This window comes from Mustela putorius, unplaced genomic scaffold, assembly GCF_011764305.1.
Source record: "Mustela putorius furo isolate JIRA1106 unplaced genomic scaffold, ASM1176430v1.1 tig00000224_pilon_pilon_pilon, whole genome shotgun sequence".
NCBI lineage: Eukaryota > Metazoa > Chordata > Mammalia > Carnivora > Mustelidae > Mustela > Mustela putorius.
The window spans coordinates 17,163,443-17,189,961 of record NW_025421321.1 but is presented as its reverse complement, the minus strand read 5'-3'; the positions used below and the strand labels follow the sequence as shown (position 1 = coordinate 17,189,961).

Sequence of the window (26,519 nt, the reverse complement as noted above, 5' to 3'; positions counted from 1 at the left end):
TTTTTTTAAAGATTTTATTTATTTATTTGAGATGGGGTGGAGAGCACAGAAGAAGAGTGAGAGGAAGACGCAGACTCCACACGGAGCAGAGAGCCTGCCGTGGGATTTGATCCCAGGACCCCAAGACCATGACCTGAGCTGAAGGCAGGCACTTCACTGATTGAGCCACCCAGGTGTCCTTGACTTATTTTTAAACATAAACTGCATTTGTGGTTCTGTGATCACTGGTTTGTAATTTTCTTAGAAGTTAATTGTAATTGTCATCATTCACCCTGAGAATCTCAGGTGAGAATCACAGGCAAAGGTAGAGTCAGCTTTCTCCAGGACTCATGACTAACCAAGTAGCCACAGGCACTGGAAGAAGTACAAGAGAAGCACACCTAGATTTGTCCTCACTGAAATACCTTCACCTGGGCCAAATTTACCTCTGTTTTTAATCTTTTCAAAGTTGCATTGCTTTGTAAAGAAAATATAGCTTCCTTCAGTCCTCCCTCAGTTTCCATTGAGAAGGGTCATGATAAGGACTATTTATTTTTTACAAAGTTAGGTATCAGTTTCCTAGAGGATTTCCCCAGTCTTAAATCAGATTGTAAGAATAGATCCATTTCTGGAACTGGATGATTTACTGTTTTTCATTCTCTTGGTACATCTGTCAGTCATCTGCAGAAACATCTCTCATTTTGTCAGCTGTCTTGGTCCTGCGTTGTGTTCCATTCCTTGCTGCAGGCACTGTCCTAGGTGCTGGTAGGAGAGCAATGGATGTAACTGGCACAGAGCTCATCCTGCTTAGCTCACCCTCTTGAAAGGGAAGGGAATGTTAGGCAGACATCTTATAAACAAGTTGCTAACAGCATTGCTGGGCATTGTGAAAGAAGGTACAAGGTCTGAGAACAAATACCACAGGGATCTGAACATGGCCTGTAGGGTGTGGTGGGATTGGCGGGTCTGTAGGGATGAACACCAAGGCTTTCGTACGTAATTATGTGCTCAGGTTATGCAGTCAGTTTACAGATATTTTTCTTTTTTTCTTTTCTTTTTTTTTTTTTGTTATCTTTCATCAGTGTTTTTTTTTAATATATATAAAAATTTTTTTAATTTATTTATTTTCAGTTTAACAGTATCATTATTTTTTCACCACACCCAGTGCTCCATGCAATCCGTGCCCTCTATAATACCCACCACCTGGTACCCCAACCTCCCACCCCCGCCACTTCAAACCCCTCAGATTGTTTTTCAGAGTCCATAGTCGCTCATGGTTCACCTCCCCTTCCAATTTACCCCAACCCCCTTCTCTCTAACTCCCCATGTCCTCCATGCTTTTTGTTATGCTCCACAAATAAGTGAAACCATTCAACAGATTAATGGATAAGGAAGAGGTGGTCCATATACACTATGGAGTATTATGCCTCCATCAGAAAGGACGAATACCCAACTTTTGTAGCAACATGGACGGGACTGGAAGAGATTATGCTGAGTGAAATAAGTCAAGCAGAGAGAGTCAATTATCATACAGATATTTTTCTTTGCCTTCTGTAGGTAAATATAATGGATTAGAACCTGTAAAATACCTTATTAAAACTATTCTCATTCTTCACATGAATGAAGTTTTGTAGAATTTTTTCATATAAGCTGCAACTAATGATGAAATTTTGCCAGGAGCCTGTGATTACAGTTAGGGTTCAGAGAGAGGGAGTGGGGAAGCCCCCCACCCATGGAGGCTTCATTAGATGCAGGACTCCCCTGGATTCTGTAAGTGCCCCCACTACTGATCACACTGATGAGTGCTGTGAACTACAGAGGGGGCTGGAGGCTCAGTCCCCTTTTAAATCAGTGAGAACCCCTGAAGAGATCCACTCGGGTCTAAGTTTGAAGAATAAGTTTTCCTTTCCCTGGACTAGAGCTGTCAGAACAGCAGAGGTTGGGGATGGTGCTAGAGGGCAGAAAGCTTGTAGGGGAGCATTGAGGTGGCCTGAGGTGCACTTGGAGTTCAAGGAAAAGGGGTGCTGGAAATTATAGGGTGTTTGCCACATTACCTTTCTCATTATGGTTTTCTTTCTTCTGGCATGTCCTTGAATTTTACTAGGAGTTGGAGAACATGTTTTTAGAAAGGCAAGCCCTTGGGCCCAGTAGAGAAGACATTCCATCATAACAGCTCTATAGTATTACCCCTTGGGGTATCTGAGTGAAGAGGAAGGTCCTCCATATGCACATTCCACAGTCCCATGGGGTGGACATTCTAGAGTGGCCTGGAGTGTGTTCTCACCAGTTACCTGGCAGTGGTTTGGTTCTCCTTGCTCGACAAGCACAGGGGTCCTCTGGGAATCCAGATGTCTTGATCTTGGGTAACACTGGCTCTAACATGAGCCTCTTGCACAAGCAAACTGTCTTCATGAGATAGATTCAAACTCCCCCGATACCAGGACATGCTGCTTGTGCATGCTTTTGTTGACGTTAAAGCAAAAACATGCATTAGTATGAGGTGGGCAACAAGCTGCAGAAACTGACAGCTGTTCTCAGCAAGTGCTTGTGCGTGCTGTGTTTGCAGTCCATTTAATTAAAGTTTTCTTTTATCCCCATTTTATATATGGAGAAACTGAGGCTTAGCACTGGTATGTGGTGGGGTGAGGTTTCAACCCCTGGACTCCCTGATGTCCCAGTCTTTGCCCTTTTCCTCTGCACCATATTACACTCTTCTTGGTATAAAGATGCTCAGAACAGAAAATATAAGCAGGTTCTAAAACTTCCCATGTAAGCTGAGCCTGATTCCCATGTAATCTCTTCATCTGTGGGGTGATCTTTGCCTCTGTGTGTGAGTCCATTAACAGCCTTGGCATCTGGTTGTGCTCCCTGCATCCGGCCCCACCAGGATATGCCTTATAGCAAGTTGAAGACTGGGCTGTTCTCTTGGGCCTCCCACCAGCTCCTGAACCTGCTGCCATGTATGACTTCACCACAGCTGCATCATTCAAGCCAGGCGGAAGCCAGTGTGAGCATCCAGATCTGCTCCACCCTCGGTGGGATGCAGTGCCCTTCTATACCCCAACCCCTGGGGCTTGTGCACGCACTCTTCCACATAGACCTGCATGATCATGACTCCTCAAGGGTGATAACAGATACAGAATGACAGCCTTAAACCCCTTCACCCTAAACTGAGATGTTCTGGCAAACCCAGGGGCTGGTCTCCTGGGGCCTCTGGCCTCTGGGTGCAGGCATGTTTCTGCACAGGGCTGTTTAACAGACAGAGTCGTTTCAGTAGGAGGTGCATATCCTTTGGATTTCCTAGCTTTCCTGAAACCCCTCTGATGATAGCTCAGGACTCTCACCTTCACTGGGTCAGCACCTGCAAGAGGCAGGGAGCATGTCAGTCTCATCCACACTGCGTCCCAGGCCAAAGAAGTGCCCACCCTTGTTAGATATATAGTCAACATGAATATGCAGGTTGGTGTCTCTGCTTTGCTACTTTGAGCCAGTTAATATACTTATTTAATATTTCATTTTAATAAAATAAATATTAATTTATAATTAATAAAATTTATAATTAATTTAATAAAATAAATATTATTTTATTTGATGTATATTCTCGGTCCCAAAATGTGAATACTACAGATTCCTGGGGATTAAATGAGGTAGTTCAGATGATACACTGCATGCTTAAGAGTTCATTGCAATTGTTGTGGCTCAAGCAGTAGAAAGCTCTTGCCCTTGAACTTTCTAGTTCAGTGGCAGCCTTAAGGATGATACCCAGGGAAATAGTTGGTTACTTTTAACCAATCCTTACAATTTTGATTCTCTTTGCTTCTTACATTTTCCTGCTTTTCCTTCTTTGTTCCCTCTTTATTTCCATATAAATGCCCTGGTACCACATCCCCCTGCCCCCACCACAGTTTCATAGAATATCAGGACACTATGGGATCAGGGAGTTTGATAGGGATTGCGTCTGTACATTGCTTTGGGGAAATCACGATAAGCCTTTTTCAGTCCATGAACATGCGATCTCTTTCCATTTTCTGATATCTTCTTTAATTTTTTTCAGCAACATTTTATAGTTTTCAGTATACACGTCTTTCACCTCCTTGGTAAAATTTATTTCTCAGTATTTTATTCTTTTTGATGCTGTTAGAAATGGAAGCGTTTTTCTTATTTTCCTTTTCAGATTGTTCATTGTCCGTGTATAGAAACAACTGATTTTCATGTGTTCATTTTGTGTCCTGCAACTGTGCTGAATTCATTGATTTGTTCTAACAGTTTTTTGTGTTAGGGAGGATCTTTATAGTTTTCTACATATAAGATCATGTCATCTGCAAACAGAAATACCTTGACTTCTTCCTTTTCAGTTTGGGTGTCTTCTACTTCTTTTTCTTGCCTAATTTTCTCTAACTAGGACTTCTAATACTCTATTGAATAGAAGTGGTGAAATCAGTCCCTTTTGTCTTGTTCCTGATCTTAGAGGAAAAGCTTTCAGTTTTTCACTGTTGAGGATGATGTTTGCTCTGGATTTGTCAGATGTGGCCTTTATTATGTTGAGTTTCCTTCTATTCCTGTTCTTATTTAATGTTTTTACTATGTTAATGTATGGAATTTTGTCAGCCATTTTTTTCCCACATCATTTGAGATGATCATGTGGGTTTTTTCTCCTCGTTCTGTTGACCAGACATTTTTATGAAGCCAAATTATATGCACATTGGAGAAACAAAATCAGTAAAACTTTGTTCACCTTTTCGGGAATTGGCTAACTAGAAGATGGACATTTTGCCATTAATATTAAAAACCTAAATGTTATACCCAACTCTGGCAAAGACCAGCAACTCCTTTCCTTTGTTAAATATTTTCTTTGTAATTCTCCCATTATTTCCCATTATGTGCTGTGTACAAGTGGTAAATATTAGTTGGCTAATTGGATGTTTGAGCTGCTTATGAAGTTTGAGGATTCATAGTAAGTGCCGGTAATAAACAGCTTTCCATATAAATGGTGAGTTAGTATGTATGGAGTAGAAGACCCTGTTTTAAAGGCAACCGTGGAAGGCAGGGACACAGCTTGAATTGACTTCCACAAAGAGCCAGGGCTTTTTAATTTAGGAAGAAACCATGAGACTGTATGGATGAAGTGATAATAATATCTGGGATGATTTGCTTTGAAATAACCTTGTGGGAGTGGGAGGAAGAAGGTGTAAAAATGAAACAAGAGTGACAATATGTTAAGTTCATTATACATTCTCTGTATTTCTGTATCTCTCTGAGATTTCTCATAATAAAAATTCAAAAGAACTCACTATGTATTAATGATGTTGCAGCTATATATCAAAATATTATTTAGCCATTAACACTTATGAAGAATTTTAATGATGTGATACAAGAAAATCAAGAAGTCAGTCTTCCTAATAAGATGTGGGCATGCACATACACACAAATATATTGGAAGAAAATCAAAACCTTAATTGTGGTTACCCTTGGTTAAGGTGGGATTTGGGGTAATTTTCATTCTGTCTACCTTCTAAACTTTCTACAGAGAGTAAGAGAAAAATATAATTTCCTTTTCTTTCTCAAGGTACAGCTAACAATCAGTGTGATAGCAGTTTGGCGTACAATGTAATGATTCAGCATTTCTGTACACTGCTCAGTGCTCATCGTGACAAGTGTTCTCTTAATATCACCCATGAGGAAAATATACTTTCTGAAAAAAACATTTCTGAAAGAAAGGAAACAAATATGTATTGTGCAAATTAGTGTAGCATTCGTTCCAGTTCATCGATTTCCATGAAATTGCTCTGGTTGGTGATTAGATAAACGTCTATGAGGCTACTAATCTTGAGCTGTGGACATGTGTTTGGATTTCGCTGCCCTGTACTCTGCCCTGGAGTCTCTCTTTGTTGGGGTGTGTGCAGGTGAAGTCGTGGGCAAAAAGCAGTCAGCAAAGCTGTTTCACTCATTGTTACCTTCCGTTAAGCATGTCCATTTTAACAAGAATTTCCATCTGATTTTAGTGAGCTGGACATGATTTCCACAAGGGTGATGGATATTAAGCTTCGGGAAACTGCAGAAGGCCTTGGGGAGGACAGCACAGGTAAGGCCCTCATTTCTTCTTCTCTGGGAAGAGCCCATGTCTGGTTGCAGGCCAGGGAGAGAGGCTGACAGAGCCAAGCCTTTGGATTATGTGTGTGGCAGGGCGGGGGGGGCGGGGGTTCAGTTCATACTGTGTTCAAATACCCCATGCCCTTCCTACGGTGACGAGAGAGCATATCCAGATGATTTCAAGCCAATCAGGGCAGTACCCCTGAGTATCACCTCATACTTGTCAAATACAGGCTTTTAAAGTCACTTTACTCATTCCTGGAGGTAAATCTGTCCCCACGTTTGTTTGACTTGAAAGCAATGGAATCATTTATCACCTAAGAACATCCAGAGGATCTACTGGTGGTTGGAAAAAGTATGAGATGGCCTGATCATGCAGAAGAAATAATATTATTAAGAAAGAGCCTTTGATCTCTCTCTTTTATGGCTTTTATTCTCCTTTAGAGACCTTTATTATACCCCTTACTGAGCTAAATTCCAGGTCCATGACTCATGATCTCATTACATGTTCTAAGAGTTACCCAGTTATGTGATTGGTTCACTGTTATCTGTCGGTTGTTATTTGTGTTTTGATAGAGTTGTAAAATTGGCATTAAAAAACACCGATCCGGGCGCCTGGGTGGCTCAGTGGGTTAAGCCTCTGCCTTCGGCTCAGGTCATGATCTCAGGGTCCTGGGATCGAGTTCCACATCGGGCTCTCTGCTCAGCAGGGAGTCTGCTTCCTCCTCTTTCTCTCTCTGCCTGCCTCTCTGCCTACTTGTGATCTCTCTCTGTCAAATAAATAAAATCTTTAAAAAAAAAAAACTTAAAAAAACACTGATCCTTGGACAACATACCTTTTTCCTAGATTAGCCATTTATACTCACCTTATTTCAGTAACAAAGGTCTCCATCACTGTCTTGTTTAAGGTTAAAATGCTAGTAATGATTTTCTTTGATATAGTCCCGGAGGAACAACTTCCATTAGTACTAAATCCTACATGCTAACCTTTAGCTTCAGATATTAAAATTTCATTAAAGATGCTATTTCATATATTATAGACAGATTTTCCTTATTATCCCATATTAGAACTTCTTTTCCTCTGTCACATATTGATAGACACCAAATAGGCCTAAATACAAGGTGAGGTTTTAAAAATTAAATGTAAGAGAAAATGGAATTCAAAACTTCTCATATTCCAGGATATTGAATTATTAATTAAACAAGAAAATACTCTTTGAAGATGTGTTTCCTTAGTATGAAACAGCCTCCATAATCACCAGTTTTGGATATTTACAGAGGTTACCATGAGGAATCAGTTTTTAAAAAGAAAAAGAGAAACTAAGTATTCTTTTTTCCGAATAAGTGAACTAAATTATTCACATCAACCCCTTTGCTAAAATTTAAAATTCTAGATAAGCTTCAACAAATGGTGTTGGGAAAAGTGGACAGCCACATGCAAAAGAATGAAACTGGACCACTTTCTTTTACCATGTACAAAAATAAACTCGAAATGAAGAAAATGTGAGACCTAAAACCATAAAAATCCTAAAACAGAGCACAGGCAGTAATCTCTTTGACATTGGCCATAGCAACATTTTTCTAGATACATGGGCAAGGGAAATAAAAGCAAAAATAAACTGTTGGGACTTCATCAAAATAAAAAGCTTTTGCATAGCAAAGGAAACAATCAACAAAACTAAAAGACAACCTACTGAATGGGAGAAGATATTTGTAAATGATATATCCAGTAAGGGGTTAGTATCTAAAATATATAAAGAACTAATACAACTCATTACCCCCCAAAAAACAAATAATCCAGTTAAAAATGGACAGAAGACATGATATCTGATTTTGAACTTCTGTTCAAAGAAGACCTCTAGATGGCCAACAGATTCATCAAAATACGCTAAACCTAACTTATCATCAGGAAAATGCAGATCAAAACTATAATGAAATATCACCTCATACCTGTCAGAATGGCTAAAATCAAAACCATAAGAAACAGTAAGTGTTGGTGAGGATTTAGAGAAAAAGGAGGCCTTGTGCATTGTTGGTAGGAATGCAAACTAGTATAGCCACTGTGGAAAACAATATAGAGGTTCCTCAAAAATTGAAAATAGAACTACCCTGTGATCCAGGAATCACACTACTGGTATTTATCCCCAAATACAAAAACATTAAGTCAAAGGGATACATGCACCCCCGTGTTTATTGTGGCATTATTTGCAATAGCCAAACTTTGGAAACAGCCCAAGTGTCCACCAGTTGATGAATGGGTAAAGAAGATGTGGTTTACATAAATGCACACACACACACACACACACACACACACACAGGAATATTAGTCATAAAAAGGAATGAAATTTTGTCATTTGCAACAACATGGATAGAGCTAGAAAGTATAATGCTAAGCAAAATAAATCAGTCAGAGAAAGACAAATACCATATGATCTCACTCATTTCTTAAAGAAACAAAACAAACAAGCAAGGGGGGTGCAAAAGAGAGAGGGAAACAAACCAAGAAACAGATTTTTTTTTTAAAGATTTTATTTATTTGTTAGAGAGAGAGAGAGAGAGAGAGCGCAAGCACAGACAGACAGAGTGGCAGGCTAGAGGCAGAGGGAGAAGCATGCTCCCAGCCAAACAAGGAGCCTGATGTGGGACTCGAATCCCAGGACGCTGGGATCATGACCTGAGCTGAAGGCAGCCGCTTAACCAACTGAGCCACCCAGGCGTCCCAAGAAACGGATTTTTAACTACAGAAAATAAACTGATGGGTACCAGAGGGGAGGTGGCTGGGGGGTGGGGGAAATAGGGGATGGGGATGAAAAAGTACACTTCTCTTGATGAAGAAAAATAAAATGATTTTAAAATTCTAGATAAGGGGCGCCTGGGTAGCTCAGTGGGTTAAAGCCTCTGCCTTCAGCTCAGGTCATGATCCCAGGGTCCTGGGATCGAGCCCCGCATCGGGCTCTCTGCTTGGCAGGGAGCCTGCTTCCTCCTCTCTCTCTGCCTGCCTCTCTGCCTACCGGTGATCTCTGTCTGTCAAATAAATAAATAAAATCTTTTAAAAAAAAATTCTAGATAAGAAAAATCTTTTTAAAAATAAGAAATAAGAAGGTCAGAATTGAAAAAGAAATGGTAATCCAGAAAGATAAATGAGCATAGAAGCCACTTTTGCTCTCAGATCATTTACCAATCTTGGAAGTTTTGAAATTTCATTTTCACATCTTCATGGAGTGGTAGATGAGGCAATGGGTCAGATATCAAAGTACAGGTCCATTCCAGGTGGGCCGTCTATGAGAGGACCCTCCTGAAAATAAGTTGGGAGCCCAAGGAGCAATAAAATCTGAGTAATTGTGAACCAGGGGTAAGTCAACCCTTTATAGATTTGTAGCTTGAGTTTCCATCACTTGGGTAATTTAGAGAATCTCGGCCCTTGAACTTGCCTAATATTATTCTTGGTCTGGATATGACCATAGGTACCTTATAGAATCAAGCAATCTTCTCTGAAGAAAGGTGCCTTCTATCTAGACTTCAAATTATTAAAGAAAATGTTTTCAGCTCCATGACAAACATACAGTCAGTGATGATCAAGCATATAAAGCAGTAGGGCACTATGAATGAGAACTGACACATTTTGGGTTCAGTTATGTCTCACCAGAAGTCATAGTTTGAAGTCCTAACCCCTAGTGGCTCAAAAAAATGCCCTTATTGGGTCATTGAAGATATAATTAGTTAAGAGAAGGTCATATTGGAGGATGGTGGGCCCCTAATCCACTACGACTGATGCCCTTATAAAAAGGGAAAATATGGACACAGACACACACAGGGAAAACACCGTGTGAAGACGAAGTCAGACCAGGATGATGGCATCTACACACCAAGGAATGCCAGCAGTTCCCAGCAAATCACCAGAAGTCAGAGGAGATGGAACAGATTTCCCTGTCACAGTGACTTGAAGTAAAGTGCCAAAAACACCTTGACCTCAGACTTCTAGCCTCCAGAACTGAGACTCCAGAGCAACTCTGCCGTTGAAGCTGCTTGGTTCGTGGTACTGTTTTAGCAGCCCTAGCAAACTCATATACAGCAGAAACAAGAGAAGCAGACACTCAAAGACATCAAATATCAGAACTATCATATATGTGCTATAAAACAATTGTGCACAGTATATTCAAAGACAATTTTTTAAAAGTTTGAAAGTATCTGGAAGGAACCAGAAACTATAAAAGGTGTCATAGCCAGTGCTCAAAGGCAAGAGAGAAAAATAAAAGGGATACACGTGAAAGGAAGAAATAAAACTATCTTTATTTGCAGATGACATGATTATATGAAATGTCAAAAAAGTACTTAGATCTCTCAAGTTTAGTGAGACTGTTAGATGTCAGGTCAAAGTACAAATATCAATTGTATTTCTCTGTAACTAGCAATAAACGATTGAAAAACTAAATTTTCAAAAGTATCATTTACAATAGCACAAATAAAATACTTTGGTATATATCTGACCAAATATATGCAGGCTCCACATACTGAAAAATACAAAAAAGAGTTGCTTAAAGAAAGTCCTAGATCAGCAAAGACCTAAATACATGGAGTGGCATATTAAGCGTTATGCACTGAGTATCTGATTTCCCCCCAAAGCTCATATGTTAAAGTCCTAACCCCTCCATGTGATGATATTAGGAGGTGGAGCCTCTGGCAGGTAGGTCATGAGCATGGAGCTCTCAGGAATGGAATTAGTGCCTTTATCAGAAGGGGCCAGAGAGCTACTTGCTTTCTTTCTGCCACGTGCGGGCACAGCAAGAATTTGCAGTCAGCAGCCCATGAGGGGGCTCCCAACAGAGCCCCACCATGCTGGTTCCCTGATTGCAAGCTTCTCATCTCCAGAGCAGCAAGAAATGAATTTCTGTTACTCATAAGCTACCCAGTCTATGGTACTTTATTATAGAAGTCTGAATGGACTAAAACCACATTTATGGATTGGAAGACTCGGTGTTGCTACAATGTCAGTTCTCCCCCAAACTGAGCTTCAGAATGGTGCATTCATACCTTTGGGGGAGAGGAGACTGTTTATACATCCGCTGGGGAAGGCTGGACATGGTTCAGCAAGCGTGAAGACCAAGGATCATTCATTTGATTTCCATGAAAAGTCAAAGATTTTTTTATTTAGGAAGAAACCAGATCCATTGGATGAAGTGATCATAGTATCTGGGAGGATTTGCTTTGAAATAACCTGACAGGGATGGGAAGGAGGAGGAGGAATAAAATGAAACAATCAAAATCCCAGCGGGATATTTTTCCAGCATTGACAAGCTGATCCCAAAATTTACATGAAACAGCAAGAGAACTAGAATAGTGAAAACAATTTGGACAAAGAACAAAATTGGAGAACTCCTATTACCTGATTTCAAGACTTACTGTAAAGCTGCAATAATGAAGCCAAGTGCAGTACTGACAAAAGGATGGATACGTGCAGATAGAGCACAGGCCAAAAACAGACCTATCCGTGCAAATATGGTCAAGTGGTCTTTGACAAAGATAGAGCACTGATTCAGTGGAGAGAGGGTTGTCTTTTCAACAAAGGGTGCTAGAAGAAATTGAACATCTGGATGGGGAAAAAAAAAAAGAACTTTCACCTACACCTACAGACGACATACAAGTAAACTTAAAATATATCATAGGCATAAATGTAACACTATGAAACCTTTCAAAGAAAACATAGAAAATGTAGGTGACCTAGAATTACATAGAATTCTTAGATAGGACACCTCCATCCCTAACTTGGACTTCATTAAAATTTAAAAAATTTCTCTGTGAAAGACCCTGTTAAGAAAATGAAAAGACTAGTCACAGCCTGGGAGGCGATATTTGTAAGTCATCCTTGACAAGGGACTTGTGTTTAGAACTCTCAAAATTCAATAGTACGAAAACAAACAACTCAAATAAAAAATAGGCAAAGGTTCTAAAAGATGCTTTACCCCAGAAGATACACAGATGGCAAATGAGCTCATGAAAAAGTGCTCAACTTTTAGTTAATGCAAGTCGAAACTACTATATTACTGTACACCTGTTAGAATAGCAGAACAGAAACAACACCGCTGCTGACAGCAGCAGGTGCTGGAGGATTCAGGGAAATTGGAAATTGGAAATTGGAATCCTCATACTGCTGTTGAGAATGCAGAAGGGTACAGCCGCTTTCAAAAATATTTCAGCATTTTCTTGTCAAATTAAATATATCTTTAGTCTGTGATCCAGCAGTCCTGCTCCTAGGTATTAACCTAAGAGAAATGAAAACTTTAACAAGAGGCGCCTAGGTGACTCAGTTGGTTAAGCCTCCGAGTCTTGATTTCAGCTCCAGTCATGATCTCAGGGTGGTGAGAATGAGCCCCATTGTCCAGCTTGGCTCAGGGTGGAGTTTGCTTGAGATTCACTCTCTCCCTCTCCTTCCCCTCTCCCCATCCCCTCACTCGTAGTCTCTCTTTCTTTCTTAAAAAAAAAAAAAAAAAAAAGGAAACCTATAACAACTTTATTCATAATTGCCAAAAACTGAAGTGAATCCAGATGTCCTTCAGCTTGCTCAATGTTTAAATAAAGTGGTCTTTCCCTACAATGTACTTGGCAGTAATAAGGAACAAACTACTGATGGATGTAACTGCATGGGTGAGTCTCTAATGTGTAGTGCTGAGAAGAAGAACCCAGAATCAAAAGGACACATACTATATGATTCCATCTATATGACATTCTGGAAAAGGTACAACTATAGGAACAGAGAAGCTATCAGTGGTTTCTAGAGGTGAAAGCTAGGGGACAGGTTTGGCTACAAAAGGACAGTATGAAGAGTTGTGGTAAAGTTTTATATCTTGAGATAATTATGAAGCTCTATATGTCCCCCCCAAAAAGTGAATTTTACTATGTAATTTTTTTTTAAGAGACAGAAAGAGGGAGAGGGAGAGAAAGAATCCCAAGCAGGCTCCACACCTAGCACGTTGCGCAACACGGGGCTCAAACTCACGAACCTGAGATCATGACCTGAGCCGAAATCAAGAGACGTTCAACTGACTGAGCCACCCAGGCAGTCTGGCTTTACTGTATAATTTCTAAAATAACTTTTTAAAAAATGACATACCAGATTTGAAAACCATCAAATGGCTTTTTTAGAACTGTTACAATTAGAAATTCAGTGGATGAGTTTAACAGCAGAATCTATCAGCTCAGGATAGACCAATCACAAGAAGGTATACAGAATGTAGCACTGAATGGTAAAATGATGGGAGGTACAGAAAAGTATAAGAGGCACAAAAATAAGTGAAAGAATAGAACATACACATGACCAAAGTCTCAAGGGAGGAGAGAATAGCAGGGAATCTTCTGGAACAGATTTTTTAAAATGATGACCTGACCCACAGATTTAAGAAATCAAATGAACCCCAGGAGGAATAAATAAAAGGAAATCCATATACAGTGAAAATGTAGAAAATCAAAGACAAAATGAAAAATCATTCTGAAAAAAAAAGATGACCTTCAAAGGAGCAGAAGCTGACAACTGACTTCTCCACTGCACAATGGAAGCTGCCAAACAGTGAAATAATCTTTCAGTATTATTGAAAGAATAACTTAGAAAAAAATAACTGCCAACCTAGAAAGTTATACCTAGGAAAAATATATTTTAGGCATGAAGGAGGTATAAAGCCATTTTCAGACAAACAGAAACTGAATTTGTCCTCAGCAGACCCTCCCAAAGCAGATTCCAAAGGAAAATTGCCCTAGATGGAAGGTCTGGAACACAAGAAGAATGACAAGCAAGGAAAATGAGAAACAAGCAGACACATCTAAATGAACATAGAAGAATATCTTCTGGGTTTTTCAAAGAATGAAAACAATAGGGCATATAAATAGGATTGAAGTATTCTAAGTTCCTTGTTTTGTTCTACAATAGAATGCATAGCATAGTTTCAAGGTAATTACTGGACAAAACAGACATTAAAGGCATAGCTTACAAATTCGTGGTGGGAAGAGTGGCATAACTTTTAAAAGTCAGCTAATCCAAAAGACAACAAGAAGAGGAGATTACGGAAAAGTATTAAGATGTAGACTTGTTTTTATTAACATAGCAGTAGTTACAGTAAGTGTAAGTAGACTAATTACAATAATTGTTCGAGTTAGAAGTTAAAGATCATCAGACTGGATTTCTAAAACTTACATCCTAGGTAGAAGGATTCAGAAAATCTGAAAGTAAAAGGATAGAAAAACATGCATCTTGTAAACACTAGGAGAAAGGAAGCTCAGTAGATACATTAAAAGCAATCAAAATAAAATTTAAGGCAAAAAGTATCACTAAAGATAAAGAGGGCCATATCACATGTCCATCAGCAACTGATAGAACAAATGTATTAAAAATTAGTAAAGGTACAACATACCTACACAACATAATTAAAAAGAAAAAAGTCTTCTTCTAATGGACACATACAGAACATTGGCAAACATACATTATTGTTGAGCACACTGGGGACATTTACAAATTTATGGTAAGCTGTAAAGCAAATCTTAACACATTTGAATGGTTTCAAATCACCCAGATACTCACTGATCACAGAGCACTTAAGCTGGAAATCAGTAACAGAAAGATACTAAGAAAATCTCCAAATGCTTGGAAATTAAGATCCACTTATCTAAATAACCTTTAGGTCTAAGAAGGTTTTATAATGGAAATTAGAAGATATTTCAACAATATTTTAGTAATAATGAAAATATATCAAAACTTGGAACTAATGAATCATTGAATACTACATCAAAAACTAATGATGTACTCTATTCTGGCTAATTGATCATGATAATAAAAAAATAATAAAGAAAGAAATAAACATCGTCCATGCTGTTAAAAAATGTGGATGCAGCTAAAAGGAATTTAGGGAGAAATGTATTGCCTTAAATATATATACTATAAAAAGAAGCCTAAAAATTAATTAGCTAAGTTGTTTAAAAAGATAGCACAGTAAATCTGAAGAAAATAGAAGAAAAAGAATAACGATAAGAACAGAAATGAATAGAACAAAAAGATAAACATTCAACAGAGAGAATTAACAAAGCCAACATTTTTTAAAGGCAAATAAAATTGATCTCTGGTACCACTGATCAAGGGAAAATGAGGAGGCACAAAGAATGAATATTAGAGCTCAGGAAGGGGGCTTTATTACAGGCGGTGTGGATACTAAAATAATACGAGGATATTATTGATAACTGTATGTCAGTAAATTTGAAAATTTTAAAAAATAGGCAAATTCCTAGGAAAACATAACCTCATAAAACAATTTCGAGAAGTAAAAGATCCAAATAGTTCCCGTGACCATTAAAGAAATTTAATTTAACAACCTAACAGGTGAACAGATCTAACAGGAGCCCACGTGGCTGGCTGACCAGGCACTTCCAGTTCAGACAGGAGTGGTCAGCAGTTACCGACCGGGTCTTCATAGCCACGCTCGTGGGCCCAGAAACAGCGTCTCTGACTGCAGAGGGCGGCGAGGCTGCACGTGTGTTCAGACCTTCAGAGATGCAGACCAGTGTGTCAGCTAGGCAAAGGCCAGATGGTGTTCTGGCAAATGCAGAAAATTCTAAAGGCTTTCCAAATAATAAACTCTCATTGAGGGTACCTGGGTGGCTCTGTGGGTTAAAGCTTCTGCTCCCAGCTCAGGTTGTGATCTCAGGGTCCTGGGATCGAGCCCTGCATCGAGCTCACTGCTCAGCAGGAAGCCTGCTTCCCCTCTCTGCCTGCCTCTCTGCCTACTTGTGATCTCTCTCTCTGTCAAACAAATAAATAAAAATCTTTAAAGTAAATAAATAAACTCTCATTGAGAACCACCAGTTAACAACATAAACATTTTGTGATTGTTAAGGTAAAGAAACTTCCACTAGAACCTAAGAAAACTGAGCTATAGGACTGATATCCCTTTGTGCAGGGATCTGCTCCACCTAAGATAATATAAGGACCCCCAGCTAGAGTAATCCTAAGTAATTCTCCACATTAAGGCAAGATCATGTGAACTTTCCAAGGGAACATTCATATAAATATAAACATACTGGGTTTGTTTTGTTTTTTATCAACATATCATGTATTATTAGCCACAGGGGTACAAGTCTGTGAATCATCAGGTTTACACACTTCACAGCACTCATCACAGCACATACCTTCCCCAATGTCCATAACCCCACCACCCTCTCCCTACCCCCCTCAATACTGGTTTTTTTTTTAAAAGGAAGTCAGCTAGGGGCAGCTGGGTGGCTCAGTCCATCAAGCGGTTGCCTTCAGCTCAGGTCATGATCCCAGAGGCCCAGGATTGAGCCCTGCATCAGGTTCCCTGCTCAGCAAGGAGTCAGCTTCTCCCTCTCCCTCTACCCTTCCCCCCTGCTCATCATGCCCCTCCCCTGCTCTATTTCTCTCAAATAACATCTTTTTTTTTTTTTAAAGGAAGCTTACAAAATTGTTTACTTATAAAACCAATAAATTGTTTTAGGAAATGTTCAAGATATGTTTGACATATCCTGATGATCTCTGATGTCACATCTTTCTGTTGTTTATCATAAATATTCAGAAGGAAAGGAATGAAGTTCCCTGAGCTGGTCATGTGACGTCACAGGATCCTAAACATGATAGAATTTGTGGGTGAGAATAAAGGAAGCATCAGAGAAGAGATCACAAAATGTTTCAAAGTGTCAAAAATTCTAACAATCCAGGAAGCATAGTACAGCGGGGGGGATCAGTGCTGCCACCACCGTTTGACGTTTTCTTTTCCACCACAAGTTGTTAGCTCCTCCTGGCATCTGGCATTCCAGTGAGCACCATGAGGCTGGGTCTCCTCTGATTGTCCTTGGTGCACACATTCATGAGAAATGAAGCAGCTGAGGATTATTCAGAAAACTAATTTGAGCTAACACATGGCCTTTACCTCACCAGGTCTTTTGGCTTTCAGCTCTGTATATTTTAGATATAAAAACTTGCTCTTGTTTGTACAGTAGACTGTTACTCAGCAATTAAAAAAAGAAGCATGTGAGGGTGTCCAGGTGGCTCAGTTATTTAAGCATCCTACTCCTGATCTCGGCTCAGGTCATGATCACAGAGTTGTGGGATCGATTTTTTCAGATGTGCAAAAGCAGTTGTCTGTGTACTTCACGTACTTCTGTGTGGAAAAAGGACTTCCCAGGAGTAAGTAATGGATGCATGGTGCACACCTCACACGTGCTCAGCAAGTAACCACATGCATTCTTTCTGCATAGGAAAGAAAAAATCCAAGTTTAAGACATTTAAGAAGTTCTTCGGGAAAAAGAAGAGAAAGGAATCCACGTCTTCCACCGGAAATAGCACCTGGAAACAAAGTCAGGCGAAAAGTGAGGTGATTGCCATCGAGTCGGGGCCAGTAGGATATGACTCAGAGGATGAGCTCGAGTAAGTTACCCCATCCATCCTTCAGGCTCCTGTGCCCCAATAAGCCGGTGGGAGTGTGAGAGGACCCAGATACTCTGTCTTGGTGTCCTAGTAACTGGCTGGATTTCTGAGTCTCTTTCTCTTCTAGGGAATTCCACTGGAGGTTCTTCCAGGGAAGTTGTATTTTCTGTCTTTTCATATATAGGGATGGAGAAGGTTGAGGGAAAACATTATACGTACCTATGTGCCAAGTGCTGTGTTTATTAAAAGTCTCCAATCACTGTGGGAGAGGAGGCCAGAACTACCATCGTATAAGTAAGCAAACCAAGCTCTAGAGAAGTTTTGGAGAACTTGCCCATTGCCCTGCAAGTGAAAGCTGTAAGATTAGGACACAAGCCATGATTTTATATGACTTAACACTCTTTTGAAGGCATAGAATATACAAGGAAAATACATCTCTCTAAGCCTGAACTTTGAACTATCTAATAAGAAAATTTTCCATTAGAAGGAGAGAGGGGTGGGGGAAAGTCTTGGAAAAATCATCCAAAATTCTTGTTGGATACAATAGAATCAATAGGTATGAAAACTTGGGGGAAATCTAGTGAAGTAATCCTTATTTCTAGAATTAGTACCTCACCAAAATAGAGTTGCAGTATGCCTGCTTCAGTGATTCCAGAAGTCACTTCTATGAATAAAAGGGGGGAGAAAACAGATTTGTTGCCATGCAACAAACATAGTTTGTTTCCACAGAAGGTATAATGACCCTTGGGGTGGGGGAACAGACCCGGCTAGGACAGGGTCACAAGTTTCAGGATCCTGGTACTGCAGGATCCCGGTCCCCTTCTTCTCCCCCCAGCTCCTTGCCGGCTTTAGAGGAGTAGAAATTGCGTTGACCACTTGGTGGCACCAAATGACTGAAGTGGAAAGATTCAAGTTTTTTTTTTCTTTCGGGGTTTTTGGTGGGTTTTTTGTCTTTCCTGGTGCTGGCAGGGAGCCGAAAGGACCCACATTACACTTCATCAAGAGCGTGGAGGACGGGCGGTGCACGCATTTTTTAAGACAGTGTGCTCCAAATTATGGAGGAGCAAGACATTATCATGATAATCCTGCTGATTAGTAAATGTCTTCACTGGACCAGCCCCAGGGAAATTATAACACTCACTCACTGCCCATGCCCTGTCTCTTGACCCGAACACAGTGGCCCTTCCAACCAGAGAACAGGACCACAGCAGAGCGGGGAGCAGGGTGTGTGTGTCTGTACATTTGTGAGAAATGACCTCTCTACTTATGTGTCTCCTCATTGTCTCTGGAGCCCACAGACAATGGGGACAAATTCCTTTTTATCTTTATGTTCCCAGCACCTGGCAGGGGCCAGGTCCTCAATTACTGGTAAAAATTTGCTGACGGAGCGCCATGGTGACTCAGTCAGTTCAGCATCTGCCTTTGGCTCAGGTCATGATCTCAAGGTCCTGGGACCAAGCCATGCATCTGGCTCCTTGATGGAGGTGGGGAGGAGTTTGCCAGAGTGATGCTAGGCTAGGGGTGGGGTCTGATGAGGCCCAGGAAGTGCATTGCTTTTAGGGAGCAACACAGAGGATAAGACAAGATCTTTTCCTCCCCCAACTTTACTGGAAGAAAATTAATACATAACTTTTTGGAATTTTAAGGCATATAACATGTTGATTTAATACACATATATATTAAAAACAGATTACCACCGTAGAGCTAACACCTGCATCACGTCCCCTAATTACTATTTATTTTTTAAGGCGAGAGTATTTAAGATCTAGACTCTTAACAATTTCCAAGTGTATAATACAAGAGTATTAACGATAATGACTGTGCCATACAAAACTGTGCTGTCAATGTCCTTGCTTCCTCATCTTAGAACTGGAAGTTTGGGACGCCTGGGTGGCTCAGTTGGTTGGACGATTGCCTTCGGCTCAGGTCATGATCCCGGAGTCCAGGGATTGAGTCGGGCTCCCAGCTCCATGGGGAGTCTGCTTCACTCTCTGACCTTCTCCTCGCTCATGCTCTCTCTCACTGTCTCTCTCTCAAATAAATAAAAAAAATCTTAAAAAAAAAAAAAAAGAACTGGAAGTTTGTGCCATGTCCTCCACCCTGCAACCCCTAGTAACCACCATCTACTATGTGTTCTGTGAGTTCAATTTTCTTAGATTCTGCATTTAAGTGAAATCATACAGTTTTTTATCTTTCTCTGTTTTCTTTGTTGCACTTAGTGTAACGCCCCTGGGGCTCATCCATGTTGTCACAAACCCAGGGATGTCCCCCTTTCTCGTAACTTAGTAACATACCATGTGTATATGTATACACACACATTCAGACTACATTTTCTGTATCCATCCATCTGGATGGAAATAACTCACTGATATTTCCAGTTCAAACTTTAGACAAATTTTTTTACTTTGATTATTTGAATTCACTGTTCTCTTATACACTTGGCTTCTAGTGATATTAACAATCTTCATATTGATAGACACTTGGATTGTTTCCATATTTTGGCTGTTGTGAATAATGCAGTGAGTATAGGAGGGCAGATATCTCTTCAAGATCCTAATTTCATTTCCTTTGGATAAATACCCAGAAGTAGAATTGCTGGATCCTATGGTAGTTCTATTTTAAATTTTTTGAGGAGCCTCCATGCACTTCTCCGCAGTGACTACACCGACTTATGTTCCCACCAACACTGCGAAAAAGTTTGTTTTTCTCCACATCCTCACCAACATTTATCTCTTACCATTTTGATGATAGCCATTCTAACAAGTGTGAGATTTGCATTTCCCTAACAATGGGTGATATTGAACATCTTTTCATGTGTCTGTTAGCCATTTGTGTGTCTTTGGGAAAATGTCTATTTATTTCCTCTGCCTATTTTGGATCAGATTTTTTTTTCTTGCTATTGATTTATATGAGTCCTTTATATATTTTTTATATTAACCCCTTATCAGATAATATGATTTCCAAATATTTTCTCCCATTCTCTAGGTTGTCTTTTCATTTTGTTGATGGTTTCCTTTGCTGTGTAGAAGATTTTAAATTTGATATAGTCTCATTCTTTATTTTTCTTTTGTTGCCTTTGCTTTTAAGAAATTATTGCCATGACCCATGTCAAGGTCACTTACTACCTGTTTTCTTCCAAGAGTATTATGGTTTTGGGTCTTAATATCTAAGTCTTTAATTCATTTTTTCTATGGTGTAAGATAGGGTTCAGTGTCATTCTTTCACTTGTGGCTATTCAGTTTTTCCAGTACCATTTACAGAAGTGACTGTCCTTTCCTTATTGTATATTCTTGGCTTCTTTGTTATAAATTAACTGACTATATAACGGACAAAATCTTAGAGGCACTTTTTAGCCCCTTTGAGAGTCTGTGTGCTTTCTAGATTCTGTAGCAACTTCTCATCCAACACCAGATCCAAAGAGTTCCATTTGTCAAGGTGCGTTAATGCTGGCAAACCACATGGGACCCTGTGGGTTTAAAAGGCTGACAACCATTTATTGTGTCTGTGTTGTTATGCTTTTTAAGTCTCTTATTCTGTAATGATTTTCCTTCTCCCTCTCGACCCACCCCACTTTGTTTCATGCCATTGATCTGATGGAGAAGCAAGGTAATTTTCTCTGCCAAATATCCCACATTCTGGATTTGCTTTCTCTTGGTGTGATTTAACTCGTTTTTATAGTCTCTGAATCTCTTGTAAAATGTTAGATGGATCTGGATATTTAATTCGATTTAGGTTCAAGAAGGTACTGGGTACTTACTGTCACATCGCCTCATGAGGCACATGCCATCTGGTTGTCCCACTTCTCACAACACTGAGACAGAACAGTGGGGTCAGGGGTCTCTCTCCATGTGATAGCTCCACAAACCTTCACCTAATGGTTTCAACACCTACTGATGATCATTGCCTGGATCCATTATTTTATTGCAAAATGGTGGCTTTCCTAATTGTATCACTCATTCTGCATATGTTAGCTGGAATTCTTACCTGGTGGAGAACTTTTTTCCATCAACCCCTTGGTTTCTGTAACATGCAAGTTGTCCGTGAAAGGCAGAATAATGCCTGGTTCTCCTTTCACCAATCTACCTTCAGAGTAACGCTCTGGTGCTCTAGCTGGTACCCTCACTTCCAGCACAAACCAATGAGTTTTGGGGTTTTTTTTTTTTTTTAATATATATCATTGTGAATGCATGGATTTTTATATATTTTATTTGCTTTAGCACATGACAGTATTCATTTTTATGCTCACAATACCTCATCTTACACTACTGGGAGTCACTTCAGATTAGCTCCTGGGTTCTTTCGACATGACCCCATTTATTTTTGAAACCTTCCTTGCTTCCTTATACGATGAGAAATCCCTGCTTTATTTGGTACATTTCCAGGCCTAGACCTACGATCAGCCACCTCTTCATATGGTCCCCATTCCTTTTAGTATGAAATGATTTTTAGAGACCACAGTCTAGCTGCCAGAGGTGATGATTGCTAGCTGGCTCTCATTGCTTCTAGACTTCTTCAGTAGATTAGATACTAGAAAATAAATTCTGTTTTTTAAGAGAAAAATAACTCACTGATATTTCCAGTTCAAACTTAAGACAAATTTTTTTACTTTAATTATTTGAATTCTCTGTTCTCTTATACACTTAGTTCCTAGTGATATTAACAAAATTATTCACTTTCTTCCTCATATAATATACCTACAATAATCTCATTACCCCGCTTTCCCACATAGAGGTTACGTCTATTAAGATTGTTCTGTACCATTTTTAAAAATCAGTATTGCTACCAAAAAGATTACCAAGTGTAATTTTATAACTTTGTGGGTTCTTTTGTTCTTGGAATTTATCCTGTTATGAATGGAGAGTCAAAAGTCATCTGGGGGGCACCAAAAGTCATCTGGGCGGCTCATTCAGTTAAATGTCCAACTCTTGGTTTCAGCTCAGGTCATGATTTCAGGGTTGTGAGATCAAACCTCTTGTTGGGCTCCATGCTCTCTCTCTCCCTCTCCCCTCTTCCCCTCACTTCTCCTTCACCCTCTCTCTCAAAAAAAAAAAGCAGTCACTTGGATGTTGAGTTAAAATCACTTGAAACCATTCTGTCCTCTGTGCAGTTATGCTAACAATATGATATAAAATTAGGCTCGTTTATTTCTGTTTGTTTTCTAGTTTCAGAGATTATCTTATTTCTCTTTTTGTCTGATTTTGTCGTTTAACTATATAAAACATTTACATAATTCTAAAGGCAAAATTATACATGTATAAGTACCTTGGCACCCTGTTCCCCGATCATGTCTTGTCCCTCCCCCCAACGGAAACTATTACGTATCCTTCTATTTTTATGTTTTAAAATGTAAGCAAACAACATACCTCTTCACCTATGTTCACCTATATTCAGACACCCCTTCCCCACATAGAGCTGACATACCATAAACCTTGTCATGCACTCTGCTTCATTTTCCACTCTGTGCAGTCTGGTGCTGCCCTACCACATGGTCACCTGCAGGGTGGGAAGGAGTCTTCATTAGATGATGTGCCTTGGTTTATGCAGATACCTGCTGAGGGCCATTTGGGATGTTGGTGGTCTCTTCCTTCTGTAATAGTAATGAATGGCCCTGAGTGTATGACCTTCTATGTTTTTGCCAGTGTATCTTTGCAGAGGCCTTTTCATGCTCTCTCAACTTCTGCTTATACCAAGAGTAGAGACATTGGAGTAGTGGTTATGGTTCTCAAAGGGCATGACTATGGGCTACCCACAGTAGGAAGGAAAGGCAGGTGTGCATGTGATCTTTGTAACAGGAGATGCCGCTGGCAGGGAGGGCCTGCCGGGTTCTTTCACTGGGCTTCATACCCTCCCAGAAGAGTGAGGACACATCCTTCTGGGAGCCTCTAGGTTCCCCTGATGCAGACTCACTACCATGAGCTAGAAAGAAGTTGGCAAGCACCATTAACCAACAAAATGTGATCTACAGTGGAGTGGGACCACCCCCAAGAGTTCTTAATGCCACACAGAGAACAGGATGCCTGGGGCAGCCTGCGGGTGGGGGAGCATAGAGCACAGATGCCCAGTGCCGGTGGGGGCAGGTTTTCCTTCCTTCATCATTGGGTCTCAATCATCTCCTTCCACCTATTGTTCAGACAGCTAACTCCCACATCCTCTTAGGACAGACACTGTGTGAATGTCCTGTGCACTCGGTTCCTAAATGGAGTCTCGAGCTCGGAGCTGGGGCAGAGGCCGGGATGGGGATGATGGAAAGGCCCCACCATCTGTGCTCCAGGGCTAGGCACACAAGCTGGATTAGACAGATCATTCACAGCAGGTAATGAAAAGAGGGCACAGCTTTGCAGATCAGCAGTTCCCATTTCAAACCCAGTCCGTGGATGTGTGTTTTGGACCGCCTTGCCAGGATGCCTCTGTCAGGCAAATCCTCAGCTGCTGTGCAGACACGACATCTAGCCTACTGAGGACCGGCCTGTTTGCCCACAGGAATGATTTCACCTTCCTCAGGCATCCAGCACAGTCTTCTGCACACACCCCGCACCCCACCCAGCCAGCCCTTCCTCTTGCAGGCCTGCTGTCTTGGACCTCACACCACATCAAACCCTGGTTTTCCCATTAATAAAAAGAATTCACACAACCTTCAGAGCTGTCAGGAAAATCCCTACCTCTGCAGTGCTCCTCATCATTGGCTGTGGTATTTGACAGGGTGGGGATAAACCGGAGTGAAAAGCCATTTAAAAATAAATACAACTGAGAGCTTACTGTGGCTGTGCCCCTCGGCCCCGGCCCTCCTGTCCATCCTGCGCACCCAGCATGAGACGGGGAGGAGTGCAGACTCTCATGGTGCCTCTTGTGTCCTAGGGAGTCGAGGAGCGCACTGGGTAGCCGGGCCCTGTCGCATGACAGTATTTTCATTCCTGAGTCGGGACAAGATCCCCCTCGACCTGTGCGGGTATTTTCCCAAGAAAATGTGTGCGACCGGATTAAAGCCCTGCAGGTAAACTTCTCCTTGGCAGTGGCACTTGGTATGTATGTCAAATACGAGTCAAGACATTTTCAAGTTATTTTCTACTTGTTATTTGACATATTCTGAAGTATAATTGCATGCAGGACACTCCGAATTACTTACAGACAGATCCTGACTCATCCTGAATTGTCACCACTCATTTTCAAGAGCAGGAAGTATGGTGGCAGACAACGCTTTTCAGTTCAGTCCACTACACCAGGCAGGGACATTGAAAATAGACCCTGAATGAATGAATGGGAGCAGGAAGATTTGTTGATAAGAAGTTGCTGATGAAAATAAGAGCAAATGTTCTTTATTACAATCTAGCTAAAAATACAGTGTAATGTGAAAATGGAGCCGCCACCTCCTCCGGGGGGCCTTCCTGCCAAGCGGGGAGATGACGCCGGAATGAGTTCTGAGGATGACGGTCTACCCAGGAGCCCCCCAGAGATGTCCCTGCTACCTGACATCGGTCCTGGCACAACCATAAAGGCAAGTGAAGCCTGTGCCACCTCGTGGCTTGGCGTGCACCCACTTCAAAGGGCACTGAGGGTGGGGGTGTGCTCTGGTGGCCCCCGTGTGCTCCTTATGTAAGAGTCCCATGGTCTGTGTGGCCAGGCGGTATTCCAGACCAGGTAAGTGGAGCTCACAGTCTTGGGTTGTTTCTGTTACTTGAGCAGAAATGTCCATCTTGTCAGGAGATACAGTTTTGGTAACATTTTTTGTAATGGTTACAGATCTGATACAATCAATCCTCTACCTGGTTTTTCCTGTCTGAGCAGATGACCAGACCAGGCATCCCATCTGAAAGTAGGAAAACACCTTTATGTCTGTTTTCTGTTGTCATGACATCTGGCTGGAGGGAGAGGGAGTGGCGAACATATGTGACTTAATCTGGACTCTCTGATCTTAGTTTAGGACCATGAGAACCTGTTGGTCTAGGGCTAGAATGCGGTAGTGTGCAGCTGGAAAACAGGGCTTTGACAAGCAGGAGGGGTATCTATGACCTCAGCAGGGCAAGGGAGCTGATTGTAGATAACACCCTTTCCCATTAGGAAACAGGATGAAGAATTGCGCCCCAAGGAAGTCACCCTGCTCGTGGTGCCACCATCTTAAGCCCATAGGCTGTGCTTGTACATAAATGATCATTTTCCCTTTAGACCAGCCCTGCTGAGTTATATGTTTTTTGCTCACACTTGAAAAACAAAGGCCAGAGTCCATGCTTTATAGCCACTCCCCTGCCCGGTGCATTCTTGGAGCTCTGGCTTGTGCCCTAGTGAAGAACTCTTCACTGGGAATCTCAGGGATTCATCATGAACCACTGTCTTGTAGATTCTGAGCTACTCTGTAATACATCAGCAGTCACTTCAGCTTGGACAACCAGAAGCCCCCTGGCAAAGGCAGGGGAAAGAATATTTATCTAACTTGGGTGCGGTTGTGGGTCCCCTGAGCATCACTAATGAAAGCCAGATGAAGGGCTGTGGTATAGCTACACGTAAGTAAGCCCCAGGGTTGGGAGTTCGCTCAGAGCTGGCTAGAGAATTGTTCTCTCCAGAATTCTGCTCTAAGGTGAACCTGCCCCCTGCTTGTTCCGTGAGCAGGGTCTGAAGGCAGTGAACTACCCACATCTGTTCTCCCACGTTAAAGAGAAGGAGGAGAAGACAAGGAGGATAATTTGGCCTATTTGGTGGGTTTCAAGCCAACCCTTAAAATCCTGGAGGGGAAGGTCGGCAGGCGATGGCTAACTGCATTGTCACATGGCAGACCCATCTCGTACTCTGATATATGGAGCGTCAGCGTCTCCAGCCTCAGGGGCAGATGGATGTTGTAAGTTTCAGGGCCACGTGCTGGAGAGACAACTCTTATAAGCCATATGGACTGGTTTGCCCTCTCTCTGCCTTTAGCTGGGACCGTAACGGGAGAACAGGAAGTTTTTAGTTCCATTCATTAAGGCATGAGCCCAGCGCTGAACCTGCAAAGCACCACAGTGCACAGAATACGTAGTTAGCTGCGTGGGGGCTCCTCTCACCA

General features: G+C 41.1%; 1 protein-coding gene across 7 annotated transcripts in view; it reads left to right on the top strand.

The window, feature by feature from the left end:
- The window catches only part of CRACDL (CRACD like), a 133,606-nt gene that overhangs the window by 71,694 nt on the left and 35,393 nt on the right, over positions 1-26,519 (top strand). For 6 of the 7 annotated variants that reach the window (XM_045077796.1, XM_045077795.1, XM_045077798.1 and 3 more), the window contains 4 exons: positions 5,982-6,061; positions 17,320-17,488; positions 24,344-24,479; positions 24,816-24,980. In XM_045077796.1, the coding sequence (XP_044933731.1) occupies positions 5,992-6,061; positions 17,320-17,488; positions 24,344-24,479; positions 24,816-24,980 (540 nt within the window). In that variant the 5' untranslated portion in view covers positions 5,982-5,991. Of the gene's footprint in view, positions 1-5,981; positions 6,062-17,319; positions 17,489-24,343; positions 24,480-24,815; positions 24,981-26,519 lie in introns of those variants that run through there. The other variant, XM_045077799.1, reaches the window with a different exon arrangement.